At 41.2% G+C, this 23,240-nt stretch overlaps 1 protein-coding gene across 1 annotated transcript in view; it reads left to right on the top strand.

Moving 5' to 3' along the window:
- The window catches only part of PKD2 (polycystin 2, transient receptor potential cation channel), a 55,445-nt gene that overhangs the window by 17,118 nt on the left and 15,087 nt on the right, over positions 1 to 23,240 (top strand). The window contains exons 3-11 of the mRNA XM_074993641.1: positions 2,487 to 2,620; positions 4,423 to 4,673; positions 7,300 to 7,524; positions 10,389 to 10,617; positions 13,357 to 13,527; positions 15,913 to 16,094; positions 16,920 to 17,040; positions 19,390 to 19,488; positions 19,921 to 20,042. Coding sequence (XP_074849742.1) covers positions 2,487 to 2,620; positions 4,423 to 4,673; positions 7,300 to 7,524; positions 10,389 to 10,617; positions 13,357 to 13,527; positions 15,913 to 16,094; positions 16,920 to 17,040; positions 19,390 to 19,488; positions 19,921 to 20,042 — 1,534 coding nt within the window. The remainder of the gene's footprint in view (positions 1 to 2,486; positions 2,621 to 4,422; positions 4,674 to 7,299; positions 7,525 to 10,388; positions 10,618 to 13,356; positions 13,528 to 15,912; positions 16,095 to 16,919; positions 17,041 to 19,389; positions 19,489 to 19,920; positions 20,043 to 23,240) is intronic.

Here is a 23,240-nt window from a genome sequence, read left to right as displayed (position 1 = left end):
GAGCTTTTCTTTCTCCTCAACATGGCAAGCTTGTCTTCCCCATTGACGCTGTCTGCCAAAGATGGTGAAGGTCAAAATATAGATACAATTTTTACAAACCACTTACCCATAGAATGAATGGGTCTTTGTTTGACAATCACTGCAACTTTTGTTTTTCAAAGCCGCTTTTGACATCTTAAGGATGATAATGAATGAACCCCTGCAGAACAGAAGTTATTACTTACCCAGACCATTTAAATGAGAGCATGGTAAGATTCTGCCAGGTGCATGGTGGGCTGGGTCATCCTTGTAAACTGTAAAGCATGGGAAAATATTTCTTGGTCACTCTTCAAGCAATTGTGTGCAGGGGAAAAGCCATTTAAAGCCAGGAAAGCCCATGCTGGACATGCCTGTGTCTGGGAACAGGGTCTGCAGAGCAGCTGCATGGGGGGAGGTAGGGGTCAATCCACTGGACACATGGCAGGCTGCGGGGGGGCAGGGTCATCTGTGAAAACTGTGAAGTATGAAAAAAGGCTTCTCAGCAGGTCCTCAGCAGTCCTGTGCAGGGGAAAAGCCATCAGCGTGGTAGTAGGGGAGAAAGCCAGGAGAGTCTGCCAGCTGAGTGGAGAGGGGAGATGGAGAGCCCAGCAGCCATGTGGTGCAGCAGGGCATTCCTTTTAGAAATTTAAATGACCAGGGAGCAGTGTGAAAAACTCTAATCAAAATTCCCATGCTGCTTCTAGGTTGCAAAAAGAGACATCAACCTCCTAAGAATAACAGAAAGTGAAAGAGAAAACATGCTCATACTGTGTGAGCACAAGGCTGGAAAGGTTGCCAGAATGCTGCCTGGCACCATGATACCTGTTTACTTATTGGTTGCTTGGCATGGCAAGGTGTCCTCTTGTGGAAGCTGCAGTAAGTCAGGCCTCCCCAAAACCTTGTGTGAAAAAGTAAGAATACCTGGTAGAGACCTTTATGGAGATCTCCAAAGAGCATAAGTGCGCCATCCCCAGGGATATTAACAAGCTGTTCTAAATGGTGCCTGAGGTGCAATCTGCTTGTACCAGTTTCAAAAATGTGCTGTCCAGAAGTAAATCTATACCCCAACCCAGACACAACCTGCTTGCAGCTTTCTAAATATATACTAACCATCAGCCCCGTCTGCACCATTGCAGGACACCAGAGCTTCTGGTGTTGATGAGGGGGCTGGCTCAAGAATGAAGCTGACGAAGAGCTCTGGGCTGGCATGATCACTTCATCAGGTGCCTGCTGATGACTGTTGGTGTCCTCTTCTTCATTGGCTTCCACCTCCTGCTCCTCCTCTTGGATCCAACAGACTCCTGAGTACGGCTTGCTGAAGAGTCCCAGTTAAGATTGGGGACCATGGTTGGGTCCCTCCCAAGAATGACATCCAGCTGCTCAAGTACTGATGTGTTGGGAGATGACCCAGATCATCTGTTGGCTTCTTGGACTTTATGATAGCTCTGCTGGAGCTCCTTTACTTTTATCTAGCTTTGCTGAGTGTCCCAGGAATAACTTTTTGCAGTCATCTCTGTGAAATCTTTTCATAAACATCTGCATTTCTCTTGTTGCAGTTTGTTCAGCACTGATGTCTCTCCACAAACAGAAATGAGATATAGGATCTGGTTACGGCTCCATGCTGGATCTTGTGACCCTGAGAACTCAGGTCAGAAGAACCCTGAGTATTCATGATGACAAGATGGCTAGATGTGATGCAACGGGTGGCTCCTGAGGTGTGCCATCCACGCTGGTCAGAAAGAAAGTGAATTCAAATTCCTGTTACCAATTCAAATTCAAATGTCCAGGCTGTCTGTTACCTACTTCTTGCACACCTGGAGAGCAGTGGAGATGAAAGTAGCCAGAATGGACACCTGTAGAGCATTGTGGGATATGTGTGGGACACCTCTTGAAGCCAATAAAATTGATTTAAAGTTACTCAGTTTCCACACTAGCATTAATTCAACCTTTTAAATTCAAACTTCACATTACACTGCACTGGATAGTTGACACAAGAATGTTGACCTTAGGGCTCCTTCGACCCAATGGTATTCGCAATGAAGACAGTCACATTTTAAAATTGAACTAGGTGTGTTAAAATTAACTTTATACTCTAGTGTGGGTATAGCCGAAGGGTAGATCTACGCTGAAGTTAGCCATCTACAGCTGGCTAATGTCAGCTTGCTTGGGCTCTAGTTCCTTCTACCTTCAGCCTGAGCCCCATTGTCTACATCTCCTGTAGTCCTGTGAGCCCACTTCAGCTGGCATGGCCAGCCATGGGTTTTTAATTACCATGTAGACATTGCATAAAATGACTTCAGAGTCATTAAGAGTGATTGTTTGGGGGCTGGTGATGGGGAAAAGCTTACATTTTGTTTTATTCTAATTAGAAATGTCAGTACTTCTGTGTGAAATACAATTGGATGTTTTTGGAATTTTAAACTTGGTTCCCTCTCTCTCTTCCTCCTGCCAAAAAATATCTCCTGCAGTGACGTATGGGATGGTGAGTTCCAGTATGTACTATTACACTAGGGTAATGTCACAGTTGTTCCTGGAAACACCTGTATCGAAAATGGAGAAAACCAATTTCAAAACCTTGTCCACCATGGAGGACTTCTGGAAGGTGAAGGGAAAAAATTATTGTCACTGTAAATTAATTATTTTTCCCATCAGGACTCACGACTTTAATCTGTCAATATTTTTTTAAAATTTTCCATCATGATTTACACTTTGCCAATGTAGTAACATTGGGATGGGGTTGTAGTGATATAATTTTTTTTATAATTACATTTTTATTTGGGCAAAAGCCTTAGTGTAGATACAGTTATACTGGCAATGAAGTGCTTTGTTATTGTAGCTCATTTTGTTCAGCAAACTGGTGTAAGCTATTTTTTTTTTCTGATTTGTCAACCTTGATTACTATTTTTGTTTTTCTGTGCCTTAAATATTGAGTCTGTTCTGGTATGGCTATGGTCTGAAGAAGTGGGTCTGTCCCACAAAAGGTCACCTAATAAATTATTTTGTTAATCTTTAAAGTGCTACTTTACTGCTTTTTTCTTTTGGTGTAAGCTATATGAGCAAAAACATTCTTTTGTCACTATAAGCTGCATCTATACTAGGAAGGTTTGCTAACATAATACACAAGCAAATTTTTGTAGTATAGATAGGGCCACAGTTACTGAGTGCAAGTAATAACAAATGTTAAATGTCACAATGGGTTAATACTTTTTAGATTCACTTCACCTGGATGTCAATCCCAAGAGATAATATACTAACACAGTTACTTACCAAGTCTAGATTCTACTGACCTAATAGATGAAACACCTGTAGAGTTTCTTTGGTGCGCTGGGTCAAGTTTCAAAACTGTATAACAACAATGTTCAGTTTTAAACTTTATAATAACTGTTACATTTTGTTCAACTTTACAGACCTGCATTCCCAAGATATTCATAACTGATCTTCTACTGTACTTTGTGTTTAAAGCTAACTACATGCATAACTGTTCCCCACATTTGGGCTTTTGCTAATCATTGACCTGTCACTTCTTCTGCATCATTATCAGTTATGGTCCTGCAGTGTGTCAATACAGTAGTCTTGTACGCTGCAGGAGGTGGATGTAGAAATCTGCCCAAACACAACACAGTGTAAGAACGCATACATAGTATAGCTATGTAATGTACTAAAAATAGAACATTTTCAGCATACCAAAATTAATTTTACTCCTCCAATTGCTCAGAAAACTCACTAATTTATTTACGTATAGTAAATTTTTTCAAAAATTACTTCTTCACTTAAACCCCTAAGTCAGTTTTGAACAAACACTTGAGCTTTGGGCACTTGGGCACTTTTGAAAATTTTACCCCCTAATAATTTTTCACAGGTCACTTTAAATTTGTGTATTTTAAGTGACATATATTTTGTCTTTATAACTCAACCAGGCACATTGTTTTCATGTTTCATGCAAAACTCTGTGCTCTAATGATGCAACTGTAAAGAGTATAAATGTGGGCAAAGAAGAGAGCTGCATATAGCTTAATTCATGGAAACTTCAATGGGAATGTTATTCCTAGTGCAGACATAGCCACAGAGGAGCTCTCCATTTTTAAAAAAAACTTGGAATCTTTCATTCTTCCTCTCTCTACTCCTTTGCCTCAGTGGCTATAACATAGCTACACTTCTGATTGTGATAGATTGGGATAGATATTTAGTTGTCCAGAAGAGTTTTAGCTGTAGCAAGGGCTTTTCTATTAATCAACAAAAACTAATAATCACAATATAAAATACATCCTTGTCAGGAGTGACTTACTTAAACCCTTGTACTCCAGGTGGAGCATAGGTCATCTTGCCAGGAGTGGTTGTGTATAAAATACTGAGTTTTGGTTCTGAGAGAACTTGGCATGCCTAAAATTATTTCTTCCTCCTCAGTTCACAGAAGGTCCTTTGCTGGATGGTCTGTACTGGGAGATGTGGTACAACAATAAAACCATGGCAGAAAACAAAAGTTTGATTTATTATGAGAACCTGCTTTTGGGGGTGCCTCGTGTTCGGCAGCTGAAAGTGAAAAATGGGTCATGCTCAATACCTGAGGATTTAAAAGATGAAATTAAAGAGTGCTATGATGTTTATTCTGTTGCTAATGAAGATACAGCTCCTTTTGGGCTCCGAAATGGAACAGCGTATGTATTTCTCTCATATTTACATAGCCACGTGTTCATTCTGCAATTCTGTGGGTGTTTCTACAGTGATGACTGCCAAATGCCATATCTTAATTTTATGTTCTGCATGCAAATTCTTCCTTTATATTTGAACCTAAATCTGTTTCTTCAGTCTAATGATTCTGTAGAAGACTTGTTCTTGGCCTTGCTGTTTTAAGTACATCCAGTGTGTGCTTCCTTTGCCTAGAAATGCAGTGTGTTCTAAGCATGGCAGTAGAAACCAGAAGTCCCAGATTTTACTGATTAGCTGTTGTGAATGTTTGGTTAAATTGTCTTCCCCATGAACAAACTTAAGATAACTGATTGTTGTCCTTACAGAGGTGTTGTGAGGGCTGACATATAAAATTTTATACGAAAATGCTTTTGTTTCATTAAGCAAACACAACAAAACCCTGGGAAGTTAATATGAGGAGGAAAGAGCTGGCTGTGGATTAAAGAAGCTTTAATGGGGGCACAGGAACAAACCATCCCAGTGTGCAAAAAGAATTGCAAATATGGACAGTGACCAGCTTTGCTTAGCACAGAAATCTGTGAGCTTAAACACCAAAAGGAAGTTTACAAAAAGCAGAAAGTTGGGCAGATAATTAGGATGGAGTATAAAAATATTGCTCAAGTAAATAGTGGTATAATCAGGAAGGCCAAACCACAGCTGCATTTGCCAGTAGCAAGGGATGTGAAGGATAACAAGAAGGGTGGGGAGGGATAGATCAGTGGTTTGAGCATTGGCCTGCTAAACTGAAGGTTGTGAGCTCAATTTTTGAGGAGGCCATTTAGGAGTCTGGGGCAAATAGATTTAAAAAAAAAGAAAATTAGGGATGCTGCTTGATCCTGCCAAGAGTGCAGGGGACTAGACTCAGTGACCTCCCAAGGTTCCTTCCAGTTCTGTGAGTTGCATATCTTTTTATATATATATATATATATATATATATATATATATAAAAAGTCTGAGAATATGGGACTCTTACTGATTGGAGGAGTCAGCCTAGTGACAGATGTTGTAGAAAAGGTTGAAGTGGTCAATGCTTTTTGCTTTTTTTTTCCCCTTGGTTTTTACGGACAAAGCTCTCAGACTGCTGCAGTGAGCAGCACAGTATGGGGTGGTGAGGAGCCCTCAGTAGTTAAAGAACAGGTAAAGGACTATTTAGAAAAGCTAGACATGCAAAAGTCCATGGGTCCAGATGCAATGCATCTGAGAGTGCTGAGAGAGTTGGCTGATCTAATTGCAGAGACATTAGCCATTATCCTTGAAAACTCATGGCAGTTGAGTGGTCCTGGCCAACTGTTAAAGGGCAAATAGTGCCCATTCTTGGAAACGCGAAGAAGGACTCAGCCTCACCTCAAACCCTGGAAAAATCATAGAGCAGGTCCTCAAAGTATCGATTTTGAAATATTTGGAGGAGAGGGAGGTGATCAGGAACAGTCAAAATGGATTCACCGAGAGCAAGTCATGCCTGACCAACATGTTGCCTTCTGTGATTACATAACTGGCCTAGTGGGTATGTGGAAAGTGGTGGATATGATATACTTTGACTTTAGCAAAGCTTTTGATACGGTCTCCCAGCAAGTTAAAAATGAATGAGTGGATTATAAGGTAGATAGAGAGATTGTCAGATTGTGAGGCTCAACAGGTAGTGCACAATGTCTTAGTGTCTAATTGGCAACCTGTATCAAGCAAAGTACCCCAGAGGTTGGTCCTGAGGCTAGTTTTGTTCAACATCTTGATTAATGTTCTGGATGATGGATTGGATTGCACCCTCAACAAGTTTGTGGATGACACAAAGCTTGGGGGAAAGATACATAGGAACACAAGAACGGCCATTGAGGGTCAGACCGAGGGTCAGACCAAAGGTCAGTGTAGCTTCGTATTTTATCTTCTAACAGTGGCCAATGCCAGGTACCCCAGAGGGAGTGAACACAACAGGTAATCATCAAGTGATCCACTCCCTGTTGCCAATTCCCGTCTTCTGACAAACAGAGGCTAGGGGCTCCATCCTTCCCCAGTAGCCATTGGTCAACCTGTCGTCCATGAATAGATATGTTGGAGGGTAGGGATAGGGTCCAAAGTGACTGAGACAAATTGGAAGATTGGGCCAAAAGAATTCTGATGAGGTTGAACAAGGTCCTGTACTTAGGATGGAAGAATCTCAGGCATTTCTATAGGCTGGAGGCTGACTGGTTAAGTGTCAGTTGTGCAGAAAAGGACCTGGGAGTTACAGTAGATGAGAAGCTGGATATTGGTCAACAGTGTGCCGTTGCTGCCAAGAGGGCTAACACCATATTGGGCTGCATTAGCAGGAGCAGATTGTGGGAAGTCATTCTCTTCTATTTGGCACTGGTGAGGCCACATCTGGAGTAATCTGTAGTCAAGACTTAGTTGATTTACAGTGACTTGACACTCTCTGTTAATTTTGTCTGTTAATACCAAGCAACTTTTTAGTGCTCCTTTCTAGGTTACAGATATCACAACTTCCTTCTTCGTATATCTTTTAAAAAAATCCCAACTGCTATAAATAATTAATCTTACATATGTTCTGTTATATATGAAAAGAGTCATTAACATATTCTCTCTCTTGGTATTTTAAACTAGTTGGATCTACACCAATGAACCAGATTTGAATGGGAGCAGCCATTGGGGGTTGATTGCCTCATACAGTGGGGCAGGTTATTATCAGGATCTGTCAAGAAGCAGAGAGGAGACAGCTGCACAGATTGCTAACCTTAAGAAAAACTTGTGGCTGGATAGAGGGACAAGGGCCACGTTTATTGATTTCTCTGTGTACAATGCGAACATCAATCTATTCTGTATTGTCAGGTATTTATAGAACTTTGGATAGCATTCATGTTCTCTCAAATGAAATTGCACAAACAGTAGATAAGTGCTTTGCTTTATTTTGTGTCATGGGAATTAACACACACAATGTAATGAAAGGACAATCTCATGGAACTTTTCAGCAAAAGGAAAAGTTATTTTCATTGCTAATGATTTCCATCCCACATGCTTACATTTGCACAGTTCTTGGAGTTCATTGAAATCTACTGCCCATATAGAAAAGGCAGCTGAGTATCCTGTGCAGCAAGTCCACAGAATCTTGCCATCTTTCTCTTGTGTACTTCTTTCTTCTGATTGACAATTTTGAAATGGTGAAATGTTTTAATTATTTTTTCAAGCGTTTTTCCTGTTTGAGAAGGTAGTATGAAATTCTCATTGTGTTCAGAATTTTTGTCCGCCATCACTACCAAATACAGGATAATTTGGTACAGTTGAAAGAGATTAGCTGAAGAAAGTAGAGCCTAGGTCAAATTTAGAGACTATCTTTGTGATATTGAGGATGATTTATCGTAAAAGAGTTATCAAGCCGTGTAGCTTCATGTGTTCTGACAGATGCACAATAGAACTGTTCTTTGTAAAAATCTGGATTCTTTTGTGATTTAAAAAAAAAACAGTATTTATTCTAAATTCTCCTATAGTTACCAAAATTATCTGAAATTGGTGACTCTAATCCAAAGGTACATTGCTGAGTCTTAAAATAAAAAACAAAATTAAAAAATCCTTGTATGTGTTGTTAACAGCACATGCAATTAAAAAAAAGCCAGCATTTTTTTCGGTTTCTGGTTGAGTTTTTTGCATTACATTTAGCTTGGACAGTGAAACTAGAGAAATCAACGACAACTCCTCATATTCAGGATACCAACAGGGGAGGACCAAAATGTAACGTGTGAGTGGAACAGCAGATATGCATATGCAAATTAGGGATTTATAAGTGATTATGAGATTAAAAATTAATTTCATAATTAATTGTGCTCTTAATAATAAAGTGATATTAAAATATTTTGGATCTTTTCTACATTATAAATATATTGATTTCAATTACACCAGAATACAAAGTCTATAATGCTCATTTTATCTTATTTTTATAATAAATATTGCTCCATAACAATCAGTAATATTTAACTGTTACACCTACACTGTGTCTAGACTAGCCCGGAACTTCAAAGGGGGCATGGTAATTAGGGTATTGGGAGTTTACTAATGAAGTGCTGCAATGCATATACAGTACTTCATTAGTCAAAATCTCCCCTGAGGCAACTTTGAAGTGCTGGCATGTGTGTCAGCCACAGGTACTTCAAAGTGTCCACGCTACATCGAAATCCCTTTACTCCTCAAAAGGGTGAAGTGTGGGGGAGGGATTCCAAAAAAAGGATGGACAGAGGATGTTCTCAGTGGTGACAGGTGACAGAACAAGCAGCAATGTCCTCAAGTTGCAGTTGGGGAGGTCTAGGTTGGATATTAGGACAAACTATTTCACCAGGAGATGGCGAAGCTCTGGAATGATTTACGTAGGGAGGTGATAGAATCTTCATCCTAGAGGTCTTTAAATCCATGCTTGACAGAGCCCTGCTTGGGATGATGTAGTTGGGATTGTCCATGCTTTCAGTAGAGGATTGGATTAGATGACCTCCTGAGGTCTCTCCCAACCCTATGATTCTAAGTGTTGTAGCTATCAGTAGAAATCTCACATTGGTACCTTTGCATTTTGACGAATCTGTGGTGTTTTTAAAATGAATGTGCTGGGTCATCATCTGAGACTGCTATAACATGAAATATATGGCAGAAGGCAAGTAAAATGGAGCAGGAGACATACAGTTCACCCCCAAAGTGTTCGGTCCCAAATTTAATTAAAACATTGTTTTTTAACAAGCCATCATCAGCATGGAAGCCTGCCTCTGGAATGGTGGCCAAAGCATGAAGGTGCATATAAATATTTAGTATATCTGGCATGTAAAAGCCTTGGATTGCCCATACTTTGGGAACACCAGTTCTCATTTTCAGGCGAGGTGGTAAATAAGAAGCGGGTAGCAGTATTTTCTGTAAATGTGAAAAAACATATTTGTCTTTGAGAACAACAAGAAGTCCTCTGTCAGCGGGTCTTTGTGCACGAAAGCTTATGCTCCAAAATATATGTTAACCTATAACGTGCCACAGGACTTGTTGTTCTCGAAAATACAGACTAACACAGCTACCTCTCTGTTGTTTGTCTTTGTGATTGGCTGAGTAAGGAGTAGGACTGAGTGGACATGCTGATGCTAAAATTTTACATTTTGTTTTTCTGGAGTGCAGTTATATAACAACAACAAAATCTGTATTTCTAAATTATACTTTAATGGTAAGGAGATTACACTACAGTACTTATGAAGTGAATTGAAAGACACTGATTCTTTTTGTAATTGTTACAGTGCAAATATATGCAGTCCATGCAATACAAAACGAGCACTTTACACTTTGTATTCTGTGTTGTAATTGAAATTAATATATTTGAAAACATAAAAGAAATCGCAAAATATTTAATAAATTTCATCTGGTATTACTGTTTTAAAACAATCATGATTAATTTTTGAATTAATTGTGAGTTAACTGTAATTAAATTAATGGTCTGAGTATAAATACAACCTTGCCTTACACAATGCCTTGTGGGTGGGTGTCGCCGGAGTGCACGTACTTTACATTTAAGAATACAGGAATTTCTAAATTCCCACCCTCATTTATTTTAGCTGTAAATTTTTTAAAACTCTTGAAAACGTTTCTATAACTATTAGATTATTATAAAACTTCCTTTTTGTGAGTAATCTTCAGAGTCTTTTGTTAAAGCATATTTTTGTTTTCTTTTTAAAATGCAGGTTATTGGTGGAGTTTCCAGCAACTGGAGGTCTCATTACGTCTTGGCAGTTTCAGCCAGTGAAGTTTATCCAATACATTTCTACTTTTGATTTCTTCATGGCAGCATGTGAAATGGCCTTTTGTCTCTTCATCCTTTATTATGTAATAGAAGAGATCTTGGAAATTCGTATTCATCAACTGCATTACTTCAGGAGTCTCTGGAATTGTCTTGATATCCTCATCATTGTGGTGGGTACTGGCTTATGGATATGAATCTTTCCCATATGCTAGTATTGCTTTCTTGTAAGAGTTTTTCTGAGAGTGGTCAGTGCACTTAGCACTAGTAGCATGGGTATAGGATACAAATGTGTGCTGAAGGGGACAGCATTCAGATTACATACTTTCAGTGAGATTACTCATGGCAGAAAGCACTAATCAGTGTGAATAAGGGTATCATGATTTAAATTAAGTATATTTTGCTGAATTTCCTTGATTCTCCTATTCAGTGGCTTTTTCAGGAGTAGTTCTGAAAGGATTCTACTGTGTACAGAGGGATTGTTACCATCTTTCAGGTTTTTACCTCCTTCCCTCTGTACAAAGCTATTTTGAAATTTTTTTTTACTTTGCAAGCACAGCCATGAGGAATGGAAACTATAACAAATTATGCCTTACCATGGCTCTCCCATACTCCCACATGTCAAATATTGGCTAATGCAATGATTTTTGAGTGGCATTCCAAGTACGTCATCCTCTGCTTTAAAGCCAACACTTCAGAGCATTTGCAGAGAAGTTGTGGGTGTTTGAGTATATTTGCAAAGTAATATTAACAAGTCTTAGTGGTTTTGTTCAGATAAAACAAAATTAGACAAAAAGTTTTGAATGACATGCCTTTCAACTTGCCAGCCAGACCCAAGTGGTTGCACAACATAGTCTGCAACATCATGTTTCCCAAACAGGAGATACCAAGGCTGGCTTCCTGATAAAATTGGCAGACTTCACCCTGGTTGTGGCCACACTTGGCCAAAACTTCGAAATGGCCATGCAAATGGCCATTTCGAAGATTACTAATGAGGCGCTGAATTGAATATTCAGTGCCTTATTAGCATGAAGAAGCTTCCGGCCGCGGCACTTTGAAAGCACTGCTTTCAAATACTCGTGGCTTGGCTCAGCTACATGGGGGTCCTTTTCGAAATCCCCTTATTCCTCTCAGCAGAGGGGAATAAGGGGATTTCAAAAGATGCGGGGTCCTTTAGAAAAGGACCCCATATAGCCGCTCCAAGCCACGAGCGTTCAAAAGCAGCGCTTTCGAAATGCTGCACCTGGAAGTGTCCTAATGCTAATGACACACTGAATATTCAATTCAGCGCCTCATTAGTAACCTTTGAAATGGCCATTTCCATGGCCATTTCAAAGTTTTGGCCAAGTGTGGCCACAGCCCCTTTGTATGGAGTGCAAAATTTAGTTTTGAATTTCAAGCTCCTGTTTAATTCATTATGTACACCTCTGCACTAGGGTTTTGCGAACTTTGCTTTATACACATGCAAATTTACTTTAGACCACTCGTGTAATGATTGAAATGATAAGGGCCTAATCGCTCATAAACCAATGGCTTCTGCATTTTTATTCTAGACTGTGTTCTCTAGTTTGGGCAAGTCACTTTAACTTTTTGGCCTTAATAGTCTATCTGTAACATGTAGAATAATACCTTCTTACAGCGAGTTTGTGAGTAGAGAGCACGAGTTACCACTTGAATTATATGCTTTTCCCGTATTAAGTGGGGAAAAATGAGAAATTTCATTGCTAAAGTCAGAATGGACTATATATGGAAATCCGGATGTCAAACTTCTTCATAGGAGAAGGGCTGAGTTCTATGTATAATTATGGTCTATGGACCAGGGTACAATTTCAGGACTGTATTTTTCCAGCAGTGCACAGTGCCATGTTCACTGATTTCATTAAAAGATTTGATGATGATCAAGGGACCTACTAACTGACCTGTATTGTAGTAGCTAAATATGTAGCAAGTCACATCTGCTCTGTGCATTATTGACCCATTCATCCCTCTGGGAAGATTGGCTCCCTCTTCAGCTTACCATAATTTCTGCCCTTAATTCCTGTTATCTCTCTCCTCTGTTCTTTTCTCTGAATTTTTTTTCTTCCACCATTTCACATTTTCCAAACCTAGTGAGGATTACTCCCAGTCCATCCACTAAAATGATCAATATGGGAACAGGGTAGTTGATCTGAGTCATTGTTTCAGGCTGTCTGCAGCCTCAAGCAGACATCAGTATATCAATTTATACTATGCTTGTGTTTAGAAGGTGTTTGGAACACAAGACCTAGAAATGTTTTTATTTTAAATGAAAGCTTTGGTTCTGAATGTCATGTAGTCCCCAGAAAATATCATGGCCATGTCTACACTAGCCCAAAACTTTGAAATGGCAACACAAATGGTCATGTCAAAGTTTACTAATGAAGCGCTGACATACATAGAATACTGGCGGCCGCGGCACTTCAAAATTGCTGCAGCTCACCACCGTGCGGCTCATCCAGATGGGGCTCCTTTTCAAAAGGACCCCGGCAACTTTGAAATCCCCTTATTCCTATCTGCTGATCCCCTAAGCAGATAGGAATAAGGGGATTTCGAAGTTCCAGGGGTCCTTTCAAAAAGGAGCCCTGTCTGGACGAGCCGTGTGGCGGCAAGCTGCGGCAATTTCGAAGTGCCATGGCTGCCCGCATGCTACTGAGGCACTGAATATGTATTTCAGCCCTTCATTAGTAAACTTTGAAATGGCAATTTGCATGGCCATTTCGAAGTTTTGGGCAAGTGCAGGCGTAGCCCATGTGGTCTGTATCTAGACTGCAGCCACTGATTGGTGGGGTTTTTTTTTATTTGTTTTGTTTTGTTTTAAGGCCAGTGTGGCCGTCTGTTTATGTGCTTGTATTTAAAACCTATTCAGTGAAATGTTTTCTTTCTTTTCTACTCAGCTGTCAATAGCAGCTATAGGAATTAATATATATAGAAGGTCAACAGTGGACATATTACTGAAGAAGCAGCTGGAAAATCAAAATGCTTTCCCCAATTTTGAATCTTTGGCATATTGGCAAATACAGTTTAACAATATTGCTGCTGTCACTGTGTTTTTTGTCTGGATTAAGGTAAATAGATGTATGTCTGATTAAGAATGAAGTTTTGTAGAACACATGCTAATGTAAGTGTAAGAAATGTCTTTGATTTGTTTCCGTACATTGGAAAGAACCAGTTGCCTTTCAAGCTTGCTCACATTTATGCTGAAGCTAACCATGGAAAATTTCAGACCAAAAATACAACTGTGTGCAAGTAAAAACAGGGTTATAATATTGAACCCTCATGTTAGATAAAAGAATTAGTGAATGGTGCTAAAAGTGTTCACAGTGAAGTATATGAAAAAACAGTCATGTCAAATTGAGAGGGTTAGAAATCATGTTTTAGGAAGACAAATAAATGTGAAGACCTTATTCTGATTGAATTTCATTGCCCATAACCATAGGATACTTTTATTACAGCTTCTCCACCTTGCAAGAAGTAGCTTTTTATTTTATATAGAAAATTCCTTTTGGCTTTTATGTGATCTTATTTTAGGCTTCCAGGAATTTAGTGAGTTATTAATTTCTGGAAATGATGTTTATAGCAACTCTATGTTCGTAACTCAGTGTATTTTGAGGTGGAGGGAAGGAACCTTGAAATATAAATGTATACTGCATGGGACTATTTAAAATATCCTGGTAAATCCAAATCTTGAGATTTGAATGGCTCCCCCAGGATAGTTTTTTCTGTCCATGTCCATATTTGCTTTCTGTCATCTAGAACTGGTGAAGCTATCTAAAGGATGGACTCCTTAGCATTAGATCACAAGAAACAAATTCCTTCTATATGCTTTAGGAACTTACAGGTTCATTATTAATCTGCCAATAGTCTTGTGTATTCTACCGCTATGATATAAAGTATAAAACAAAACACAATTATATGGAGTTTTGACACTCAACAGGTGATGAATATTAAGAAATAAAAATGAAAAATTCCTATTTACTTTTTTGTGTTTAAATAAAAAGAAAAACCCAACAAGTTTGTATGGAGGTTACTTAAAATGCATTGTTCAATATTTTCACCCTTTAAAATAGTTCTAATATTGCACTGACATAATTGCAATAAAACCAGTATGCACATAGAAGCCGTGTCTACACGTGCACGCTACTTCGAAGTAGCGGCACTAACTTCGAAATAGCGCCCGTCACGGCTACACGTGTTGGGCGCTATTTCGATGTTAACATCGACGTTAGGCGGCGAGACGTCGAAGCCACTAACCCCATGAGGGGATGGGAATAGCGCCCTACTTCGACGTTGAACGTCGAAGTAGGGACCGTGTAGGCAATCCGCGTCCTGCCACATCGAAATAGCGGGGTCCGCCATGGAAGCCATCAGCTGAGGGGTTGAGAGACGCTCTCTCTCCAGCCCCTGCCGGGCTCTCTGGTCACCGTGTGCAGCAGCCCTTAGCCCAGGGCTTCTGGCTGCTGCTGCGGCAGCTGGGGATCCATGCTGCGTGCACAGGGTCTGCAACTAGTTGTCGGCTCTGTGGATCTTGTGTTGTTTAGTGCAACTGTGTCTGGGAGGGGCCCTTTAAGGGAGCGGCTTGCTGTTGAGTCCGCCCTGTGACCCTGTCTGCAGCTGTTCCTGGCACCCTTATTTCGATGTGTGCTACTTTGGTGTGTAGACGTTCCCTCGCAGCGCCTATTTCGATGTGGTGCTGCCCAACGTCGAAGTTGAACGTCGACGTTGCCAGCCCTGGAGGACGTGTCGACGTTATTCATCGAAATAGCCTATTTCGATGTCACTACACTGAAATAAGCTATTTCGATGTAGCGTGCACGTGTAGATGTAGCCAGGGTGAAGCAGAATTGGAAATTTAGTTCTCCCTTGGTGAATTTTGCTCTCTTTTCTAGTATGAATGATTTGGTAGAAGGGATATTTCTAAAATAAAAGTTGGTTTTCTGTCTTCAATGTTAAGTGGTCTCATATTTGAATAAACTTTGGTTATGTTTACACTACAGTGATTCTTCAAAAGAAGTTCTTTTGGAAGATCTCTTCTGAAAAAACTTCTTTTTAAAAAATGCACCTACACACACAAGCAGATCAAAAAATATATTTGCTCTTTTCATAGAGAGTATCCACACAGCCCCTGCTCTTTCAAAAGAATGAGCCAGGGATCGAAAAATCCGGCGTCATGGGGTATCTACACAAGTTTTTTCCAAAAAGAATATTTAAAAAAAAACATGCTGTTCCTCATCTGGGAGAGGAAGAGGGCCACCAGAAAAGGTTCTTCTGTTTTAATATAGAAATAATGCATTTTGTGTGTAGACATTCCATGGGATTTTTTGAAGGAGCCCTGGCTTTTTTGAAAAAACTTGGTAGTGTAGACATAGCCTTTGAGTGTGAAAGGTTGGAAAGTTGCTCATTCACAAGTAGCTGTCTGACTTATTTTTAAACCTTTTTCTCTTTTTTAACAGCTTTTCAAATTTGTCAGCTTCAACAGAACAATGAGTCAGTTATCCACCACCATGTCTCGCTGTGCCAAAGATGTTATTGGTTTTGCTATTATGTTTTTCATTATTTTCTTAGCATATGCTCAGCTGGCTTACCTGGTGTTTGGCACTCAAGTTGATGACTTCAGCACTTTCCAAGAGTGTGTGTAAGTATAACAATAAAAAGCAGTCCCATAGCACATCTGCAAATGACCTCAGCTACCTCACTGAAGGCTGAAGATTTTATTATAGCTCCCAGATAAATATGACATTTCTAGACAGTTGTTTTTGTAGATATATGGAATTTCTAAAAACCATAAGTTAAAATTTTTAGAAGCTGTTGAAATATATGTTGTTGAAAAAAAACCCTTTGCTCTGCAATCAAAAATATGACACTTGCATATTATAAACTAAATCAATTTCCTAAGAATTGCAGGTATGTCTTGACAAAATTTATATAGGCATAGAGTTTTAATTTTTTTCCTTAACATTTGAAGAGATGGGCAGTGGTTCCACATAGGTAAAAGTGATAGGGCTTTGAGACTGTATCACCGACTCTTACATTACTTTACATTGCAGTAGCGACGTATATTTAGTTAGAGTGATGACATAGTACCCTTAAAACTGCAGAACATCCTCATAAGTATATGTGACTGAGAACTGAACATTGCTATTAGACATAACTAGAAATTAGCAGCAATTAGTAATAATTTCAAGTTTGCAGTGTAATGGCAATTTTAAAATGTCTTGTAATTTGTAAAAGAGGTGGGATTTAGTTGAATTGGTGACATTAGTCATGGGCATGAAGATTTAATCAGCATAGTAAGTAACTATCGTTCAGATACTAGAGTTCACCCTGCCACACTTCCTTGCCTTTCCACCTCACTCCATAATGAAAATGCTCAGCTCAAAATAGAGTGAAATGTCACAGGCTGCTGCCAGAATTCAAAAATGGTTTAACAGCTGTACGTGTTTTTGTTTTGTTTTTAAAGCTTTACTCAGTTCCGCATCATTTTGGGAGACTTTAGCTTTTCAGAGGTTGAAGAAGCTAACAGAGTTTTTGGACCAATTTATTTCACTACATTTGTGTTCTTTATGTTCTTCATTCTTTTGGTATGTACTCTTTTGCTTATGGAGGAGGGCAGGTGTCACACTTGAGTTTTCAGTTACTTTCATATTTACATCTCCTAGTCTTGTTATCTTTGGGTGAGAGTGAGCTTGCAACAACACTGGAGACTTAATATTAGCAGATGCCTATCTCTATGCTGTCTTTCAAAATAAAGTATCGCATCTCTCTGGCTCTGCTGCAGTTCTTCATGTTTTCCTTGATCAAGAATATTTTATTTCTCCTGAAATCTAATGAGACTTGGTGTATAAGCTCTTCCTGGGTAGACCAGTAACATTTTGGTGAGTGATTACAGTACCCCCATACGTACTGCATCTTTATTTATAAACAGTGCTCGTGCTCAGAGGCTGGATGTTACTGTAATCTGAAGAAGGAAATGAAATATTAATTACCATTGAGCTAGCCTGTGCACTACCCATTACTGATACTGTTGTAGGTTGTGCTTACTTCATGTGTTATGTAGCAGAGTAAACCTCCTACTCTATGGCTGCTTTCTTTTTATAATGTTAAGGCCTGTCAAGGAATTTGCAGGACTACACCATACTTTGTTCATTATCATTTTCATAAAGGTTTAATGCAGTGATGGTCAACTTAGGCTAGTGAGTGGGCTACATGAGTGGCCCTCCTTCATCTCAGTAACCAAGCCACTGTCCTGGGATAGGGTAGATTTGCAAATTGTGCTTGTATACCTAGAATTTGTGGGGTGTGACGATTGACTCTTACAGTGTTATGTGGAATTAGAATGGACCTCACTTCATATGCTCTTGCTTTACATGTAACAACAATAGAAAAAAACATGCAGACAGAAACCAGCAGAATCTGGCAGCCATGCTTGTGAGCAGCAGTAAACAAAACGTCTCGCAGGCCACACATAGAACCTTGATGGGCCACAGGTTGCCCACTACTTGTTCAATGGAATTGTATTGAGAGCTCCTTTAGAGCAGTCACTGTGATACAAAACTAGAAATGATACATCAAAAAGCAGCATTTTAAAATCTTTCTGTTGTGAATTGGAGGCAAAATGAGCATCAGTCAAGGATGGGACTTAAGCCATACCTTGTAATTTTCCTGGCCTTTGAGAATGGAACACCTATTTCAGAGTAGTTCTACTAATGCTTATCACGTAAACTTGAGTGTAAAGACACTTACTGGGCATAAATGAACCTTGTTGGTATTTTGCTACATATATTTACTCTTTTCGGAATGGGTTCTTTCATGTAGTTAGTGTATGTCTGGTAAATTAAATGTCTGATACGTAGCAATTTGAAATGGTTGATTTATTCCCTGGTATCATTTATACAGCAATTAAATTTTTATACAGCAGGTCTAAAAGAGCAACTGCCTTTGTAATCAGGTAATTACACTGTCATCTAACCTGATAAATACAGCACAGTTGTGTCCACACATAAACTTTTCTGTAATACACCTATATTTGTAGTGCAGATATGTCATGCAGTCAAAATTCATGTATAACTGCCTTCTGGGAAGATTTGGGCAACTATTTGAAACCATCGCAGCAGGGATAGCTGGGACAAGAGGTCATGTGCGCAGAGGAGAACTAGCATCTTTTGGGACATTAATTTCTGAGATGTCTTACCACAGGAAACAATGATCACATGGGCAGGATTTGTAGTCCCATCAGTAATGCAACAAAAGTATGCAAAATTTTAACTGGAAGACATCTGAGTGCCTACATAGACTGCTTGCAAGGCAGAACACTATTAATTGTCACAGTTAACAGAATAATAATTAGTAATAATAAATTAACCACATTGTTCACTGGTTACAGTCTCACTTAAACGTTGTGGTTACTGAACCTTAAAAATTCAGAATCTTGACTGTTCAACATTACTTTCTAACTTTGACTTCCCCTTACAAAATCTAGCCTATGCAATTTTTGTAAGGCAGTAGTTCCCAACCTGGGGCCCACAGACCCTGTGAGGGTATTGCAGGGGGCCATGAAAAAAAAATAAAAATGAACATAGAAAGTAACTGTTAAATAAATTGGAAAGTGAATCAATTATTATTTTTAATTTAAATGTTTTCCAATAATATTAATTGCTGTCCAAAATCTGTTGTTTCCTTTTTCATTTATGAAATGTACATAGTGGCTAGAATTGGCTTTGATGGAGGGCTGCAGTTTTAGGGGGGGCAGTTGGGAGTCTATGAACAGTTGGGATGTTGTGGGTCTGCACGAGTGAAAAGGCTGTGAACCACCGTCGTAGGGTTTTTGTGAGATTGTTAAAACAATGATATAGCAATAATAATGGTTGGGTATACTGATAAACTTGAAAGTTATATTTTTAAGCTGCTTTTTAAATTTAATTTTTAAACAGAACATGTTTTTGGCCATTATCAATGATACTTATTCAGAGGTGAAATCAGATATGGCCCAGCAGAAGGTGGAAATGGAACTGTCTGATCTTATCAAAAAGGTAAAAAAAAATTGTTACAAATAGTGACACTTGTATTGGCAAGATTCTAGACTCATTGCAGTGTGATTTACTGAGTAAAATACTAAACTGCTGTATGGACAACACTGAGTACAGTCTACTGCTGAATAAAGCAAAAAGTACAATGAACTGTAAAAGGCAAGTCAGTCAGAGTATAGTATAAATGAAAATGAATTAATATATTGAGACCTGGAACATCTGATCAGATCTCCTTGGATGTGATAAAATAGAGTAGCTGAATCTGCACTTATAAAAATCTTTGGATATGGAATCAGATTTTGTGAAACTTCTAAATTCAAAATTGGCTTCATTCAGGAATGCAGACTATCTTCTTTACATGAACAAGCAAAATAAAATTAAGTATATCAGTAGAAGTAAAGCTTTTATTTTCTCTGTTGCTTTATTTTTTGTTAGGGATACAATAAGGCCATGATCAAACTTAAATTGAAAAAAGCTACTGTTGATGACATTTCAGACAACTTGCGACAAGTTGGGGGCAAGTTAAACTTTGATGAACTACGACAAGATCTTAAGGGGTAAGGAAACCAGTATATCGTATCTTAAACATAGTGCCAAAGGATTTGTGATGCAAAGGATGTAGATTTCCTCAAGGCTTGTAGAGTGTTATGGATAGGAAAGTCCTTGTTCTTCATCGAGTGTCCCCGTGGGTGCTCCACAGTAGGTGTCGGGCTCGCCCGGCGCCGCAGATCGGAATTCTTCCAGCAGTTTCTCCTGGATCACGCATGTGCCAGCGCACGCCGCTCCCCTGCGTGCCCCCGGCCACGTGCGCAATCCGGTCCCCGCCAGTTCCTTCTCAACCGCCATCGGCTGCAGACGGAATCCGCTCAGGCTACGGCCAGAGTCAGATTTGATAGTGTTTCTACGCGCAAATTGTTGTTTTTTTCCGGTAAAAAAAAAAAAAAAGAGGACAAAGAGAATATCAAAAAAATATAAAGAGACAGAGGAGCGGAGAAGCAGACTGGACGTAAGGCCCGTAGGCCGCCCGCTGCCCTGCAGGCCGGTGTCCGCGATTTGGGTAAACAGGCACGGACTGAGTGCTAAGTACCCTATTAACAGTAAAAGACTCACCGTGATGGCCTCTTCAGGCTTTAAAAAGTGTGAGTCTTGCCGTGAAGCTATGCCGGCCTCTGATGGGCACAGTGAATGTATCCGATGCCTGGGGGAATCACACGTTACCCAGAAGTGTTCCCACTGTGCTAAGCTCACAGCCAGGGCCAGGAAAGACAGAGAAATGCGTCTTAAAATGCTCTTGTTTGACAAGGCCCTCCAGCCAGACCTGCCGGAGAGGCCTCAACCAGAAGGGCCCTCTGGGTTCCACAAGAGGAAGGCAGCTTCTTTGACCCCCTCGGTGCAGAAACGGAGGAAGCTCTCCCCAGCTTGATCCCTGCCGGCGGTTTCAGCGAGCGGGACATGCAGAGCACACAGCCCCCAGCCGCATACTCAGGCAAGCAGCAGCGTGGCAGCACACGTGGCAGAAGCTGAGCCTCCAGTTACAAAACAGCCGGCACGCGCGGCGCCTAGAGCATCAGCCAGGCAAGCGCCGGAACCGGCAGCACCGCCGCAGGCGGCACTGACCCTTGCGGCACCAACGGTGCAGGGCTAACAGGCACGGAGCCTGCAGGCACAGGAGGACGTTACCTGCTCGGCACCGCAGCTGAGCGAGCTGAGTGTGGCGCCGACAACAGGGCCGAGATCCCCGGTGCGGGAGGGGGCGGTGCCAGCCCCGCAGGGGAGGGGAAAGGCTAGAACAAAAACCCGGCACCACAGCCCTTCTCCGCACAGGGCTGCGCTGCTGCTGACAACAAGCCCTCCCTCTGTGCTACACACACCGCCCAGAAGGCCTGGGTCTCCACCGGCCTATCCAGAACCTCCTTCTCCGTTCCTCCAACCAATGTCACCATGGCTTGGGCCACCTTCACCCTTTCTGGGATTGGATCCCCTGAAGTACTACCATAAACCAGTTTCACCGCTATCTCTGTCATCGCGGAGGTCTTGCTCTCCCAGGCATCGGGGGTACACACCCAGAGAGTGGTCCAGGTCTCCATCCCCGGACCCGTGCCCGTGCTGCCACGGTCATTCTTATCATGCTGGACACAGACACCACAGGCCTACGCCCAGGGGCAGGTCCCCCCCGGCTGTCCAATACCCCCGTGGACACTCTCGATCGGGGATGGAAACACAGTTGTCTCAAGGGGAGTTAATTTTAGAACCTCAAGACTTTCCTTTGCAATCCTCCAGTGAGCAAGTGTATCATCGACCGCAAGAGCCCGAGGGTTCGAGGGAGGTTTACCCTAGTGGTTCCTCCTCATCCTCCCCAGGTGAGGCCATGGCCCCCGGGGATGTCACTCCCCCGGATGACCTCAAACAGTTCCAGGAGCTGTTTAAAAGGGTGGCTTTCACGCAAGGCATTCAAACGGCAGAAGTACAGGAGAAACATCACAAACTCCTGAAAAATTTGAGACCCCTGGCTTCATCCAAAATTGCTATCCTGCTGGATGAAGCCATTATGGAGTCAGCCACCACCATATGGCAGACTCCGGCCTCCGCTCCGCCTATAAACAAGAGAGCGGATAAGAAGTACTTCGTCCTGGCAAAGGGCATGGAGTTCCTCTTCAGTCACCCACAACCAAATTCTTTGGTGGTCGAGTCGTCCCAGCAGAGGACAAAGACTTCTCAGTACAAATCGGGGGGGATCAGACAAAGATGCCAAGAAGCTAGAGCTGTTTGGCAGGAAGGTATATTCCTCTTCTACCCTGCTACTGAGAATGGCAAACTATGCAGCACACCTAGCAAACCATAATTTTGATAATTACTCCAGGCTTACTTCTCTCATGGATTCACTTCTGGAAGATAAGAAGCCGGTGTTAAAGGCAATTGTGCAAGAGGGCTACGCAGCTTCGAGAACAGGAGTCCAGATCGCCCTGGATGTGGCAGATACGGCAGCACGCTCAACGGCTACAGCAGTGGTCATGCGTAGAGAATCTTGGCTCCAGACATCAGGTATCCTGAGGGACCTACAGGCGAAGATCGTGGATCTTCCCTTTGACACGCAAAAGTTGTTTGCAGACTCAACCGACTCGGTCCTCCACTCTAGTAAGGACTCGAGAGCTACACTTAGAACCCTGGGTATTTATACTCCTCCATATAGGAAGAAAAAATATTACCCTCAGCAAAGACGTTACCTGTACCAACCACAGCGTGTACAGTAGCAACGGGGCTACGACCAAGGGCGACATCAACAACAGCAACAGTATGGAACTCCCAGACGATGTTCTCAACAAAGCCGTACACCCTCGGGACAGGCCCAAAGGCAACAAGTTTGACGGGCATGTCGAGGGCTGCACTATCACTACCATCGCACAATGCCACTCTCATCTCATGTTCCATCATCGCCTCAGACCGTTTCACTCCCAATGGCAAAAGATCACCGCAGACAAATGGGTGCTGGAGATCATAGCCACGGGTTACGCGATCCCCTTCCAGTTGCTCCCACCGACGAAGCCTCCTTCCAGGCCTCACCTTCGGGATGCTACCCACGAGGTGAGGCTCAAGCAGGAGGTGGACCACCTTATATTCACAGGGGCGGTGGAAAGAGTGCCGGAACAATTCCAGGGGAAAGGTTTTTATTCATGCTACTTCCTCACAGAGAAGAAAACAGGAGGCTGGAGGCCCATCTTAGATCTTTGGGGCCTCAACTGCTACTTACACAAGCA

The sequence above is a fragment of the Carettochelys insculpta genome, chromosome 4 (assembly GCF_033958435.1).
Source record: "Carettochelys insculpta isolate YL-2023 chromosome 4, ASM3395843v1, whole genome shotgun sequence".
Lineage (NCBI taxonomy): Eukaryota > Metazoa > Chordata > Testudines > Carettochelyidae > Carettochelys > Carettochelys insculpta.
This window is presented reverse-complemented; position numbering and strand designations above follow the sequence as displayed.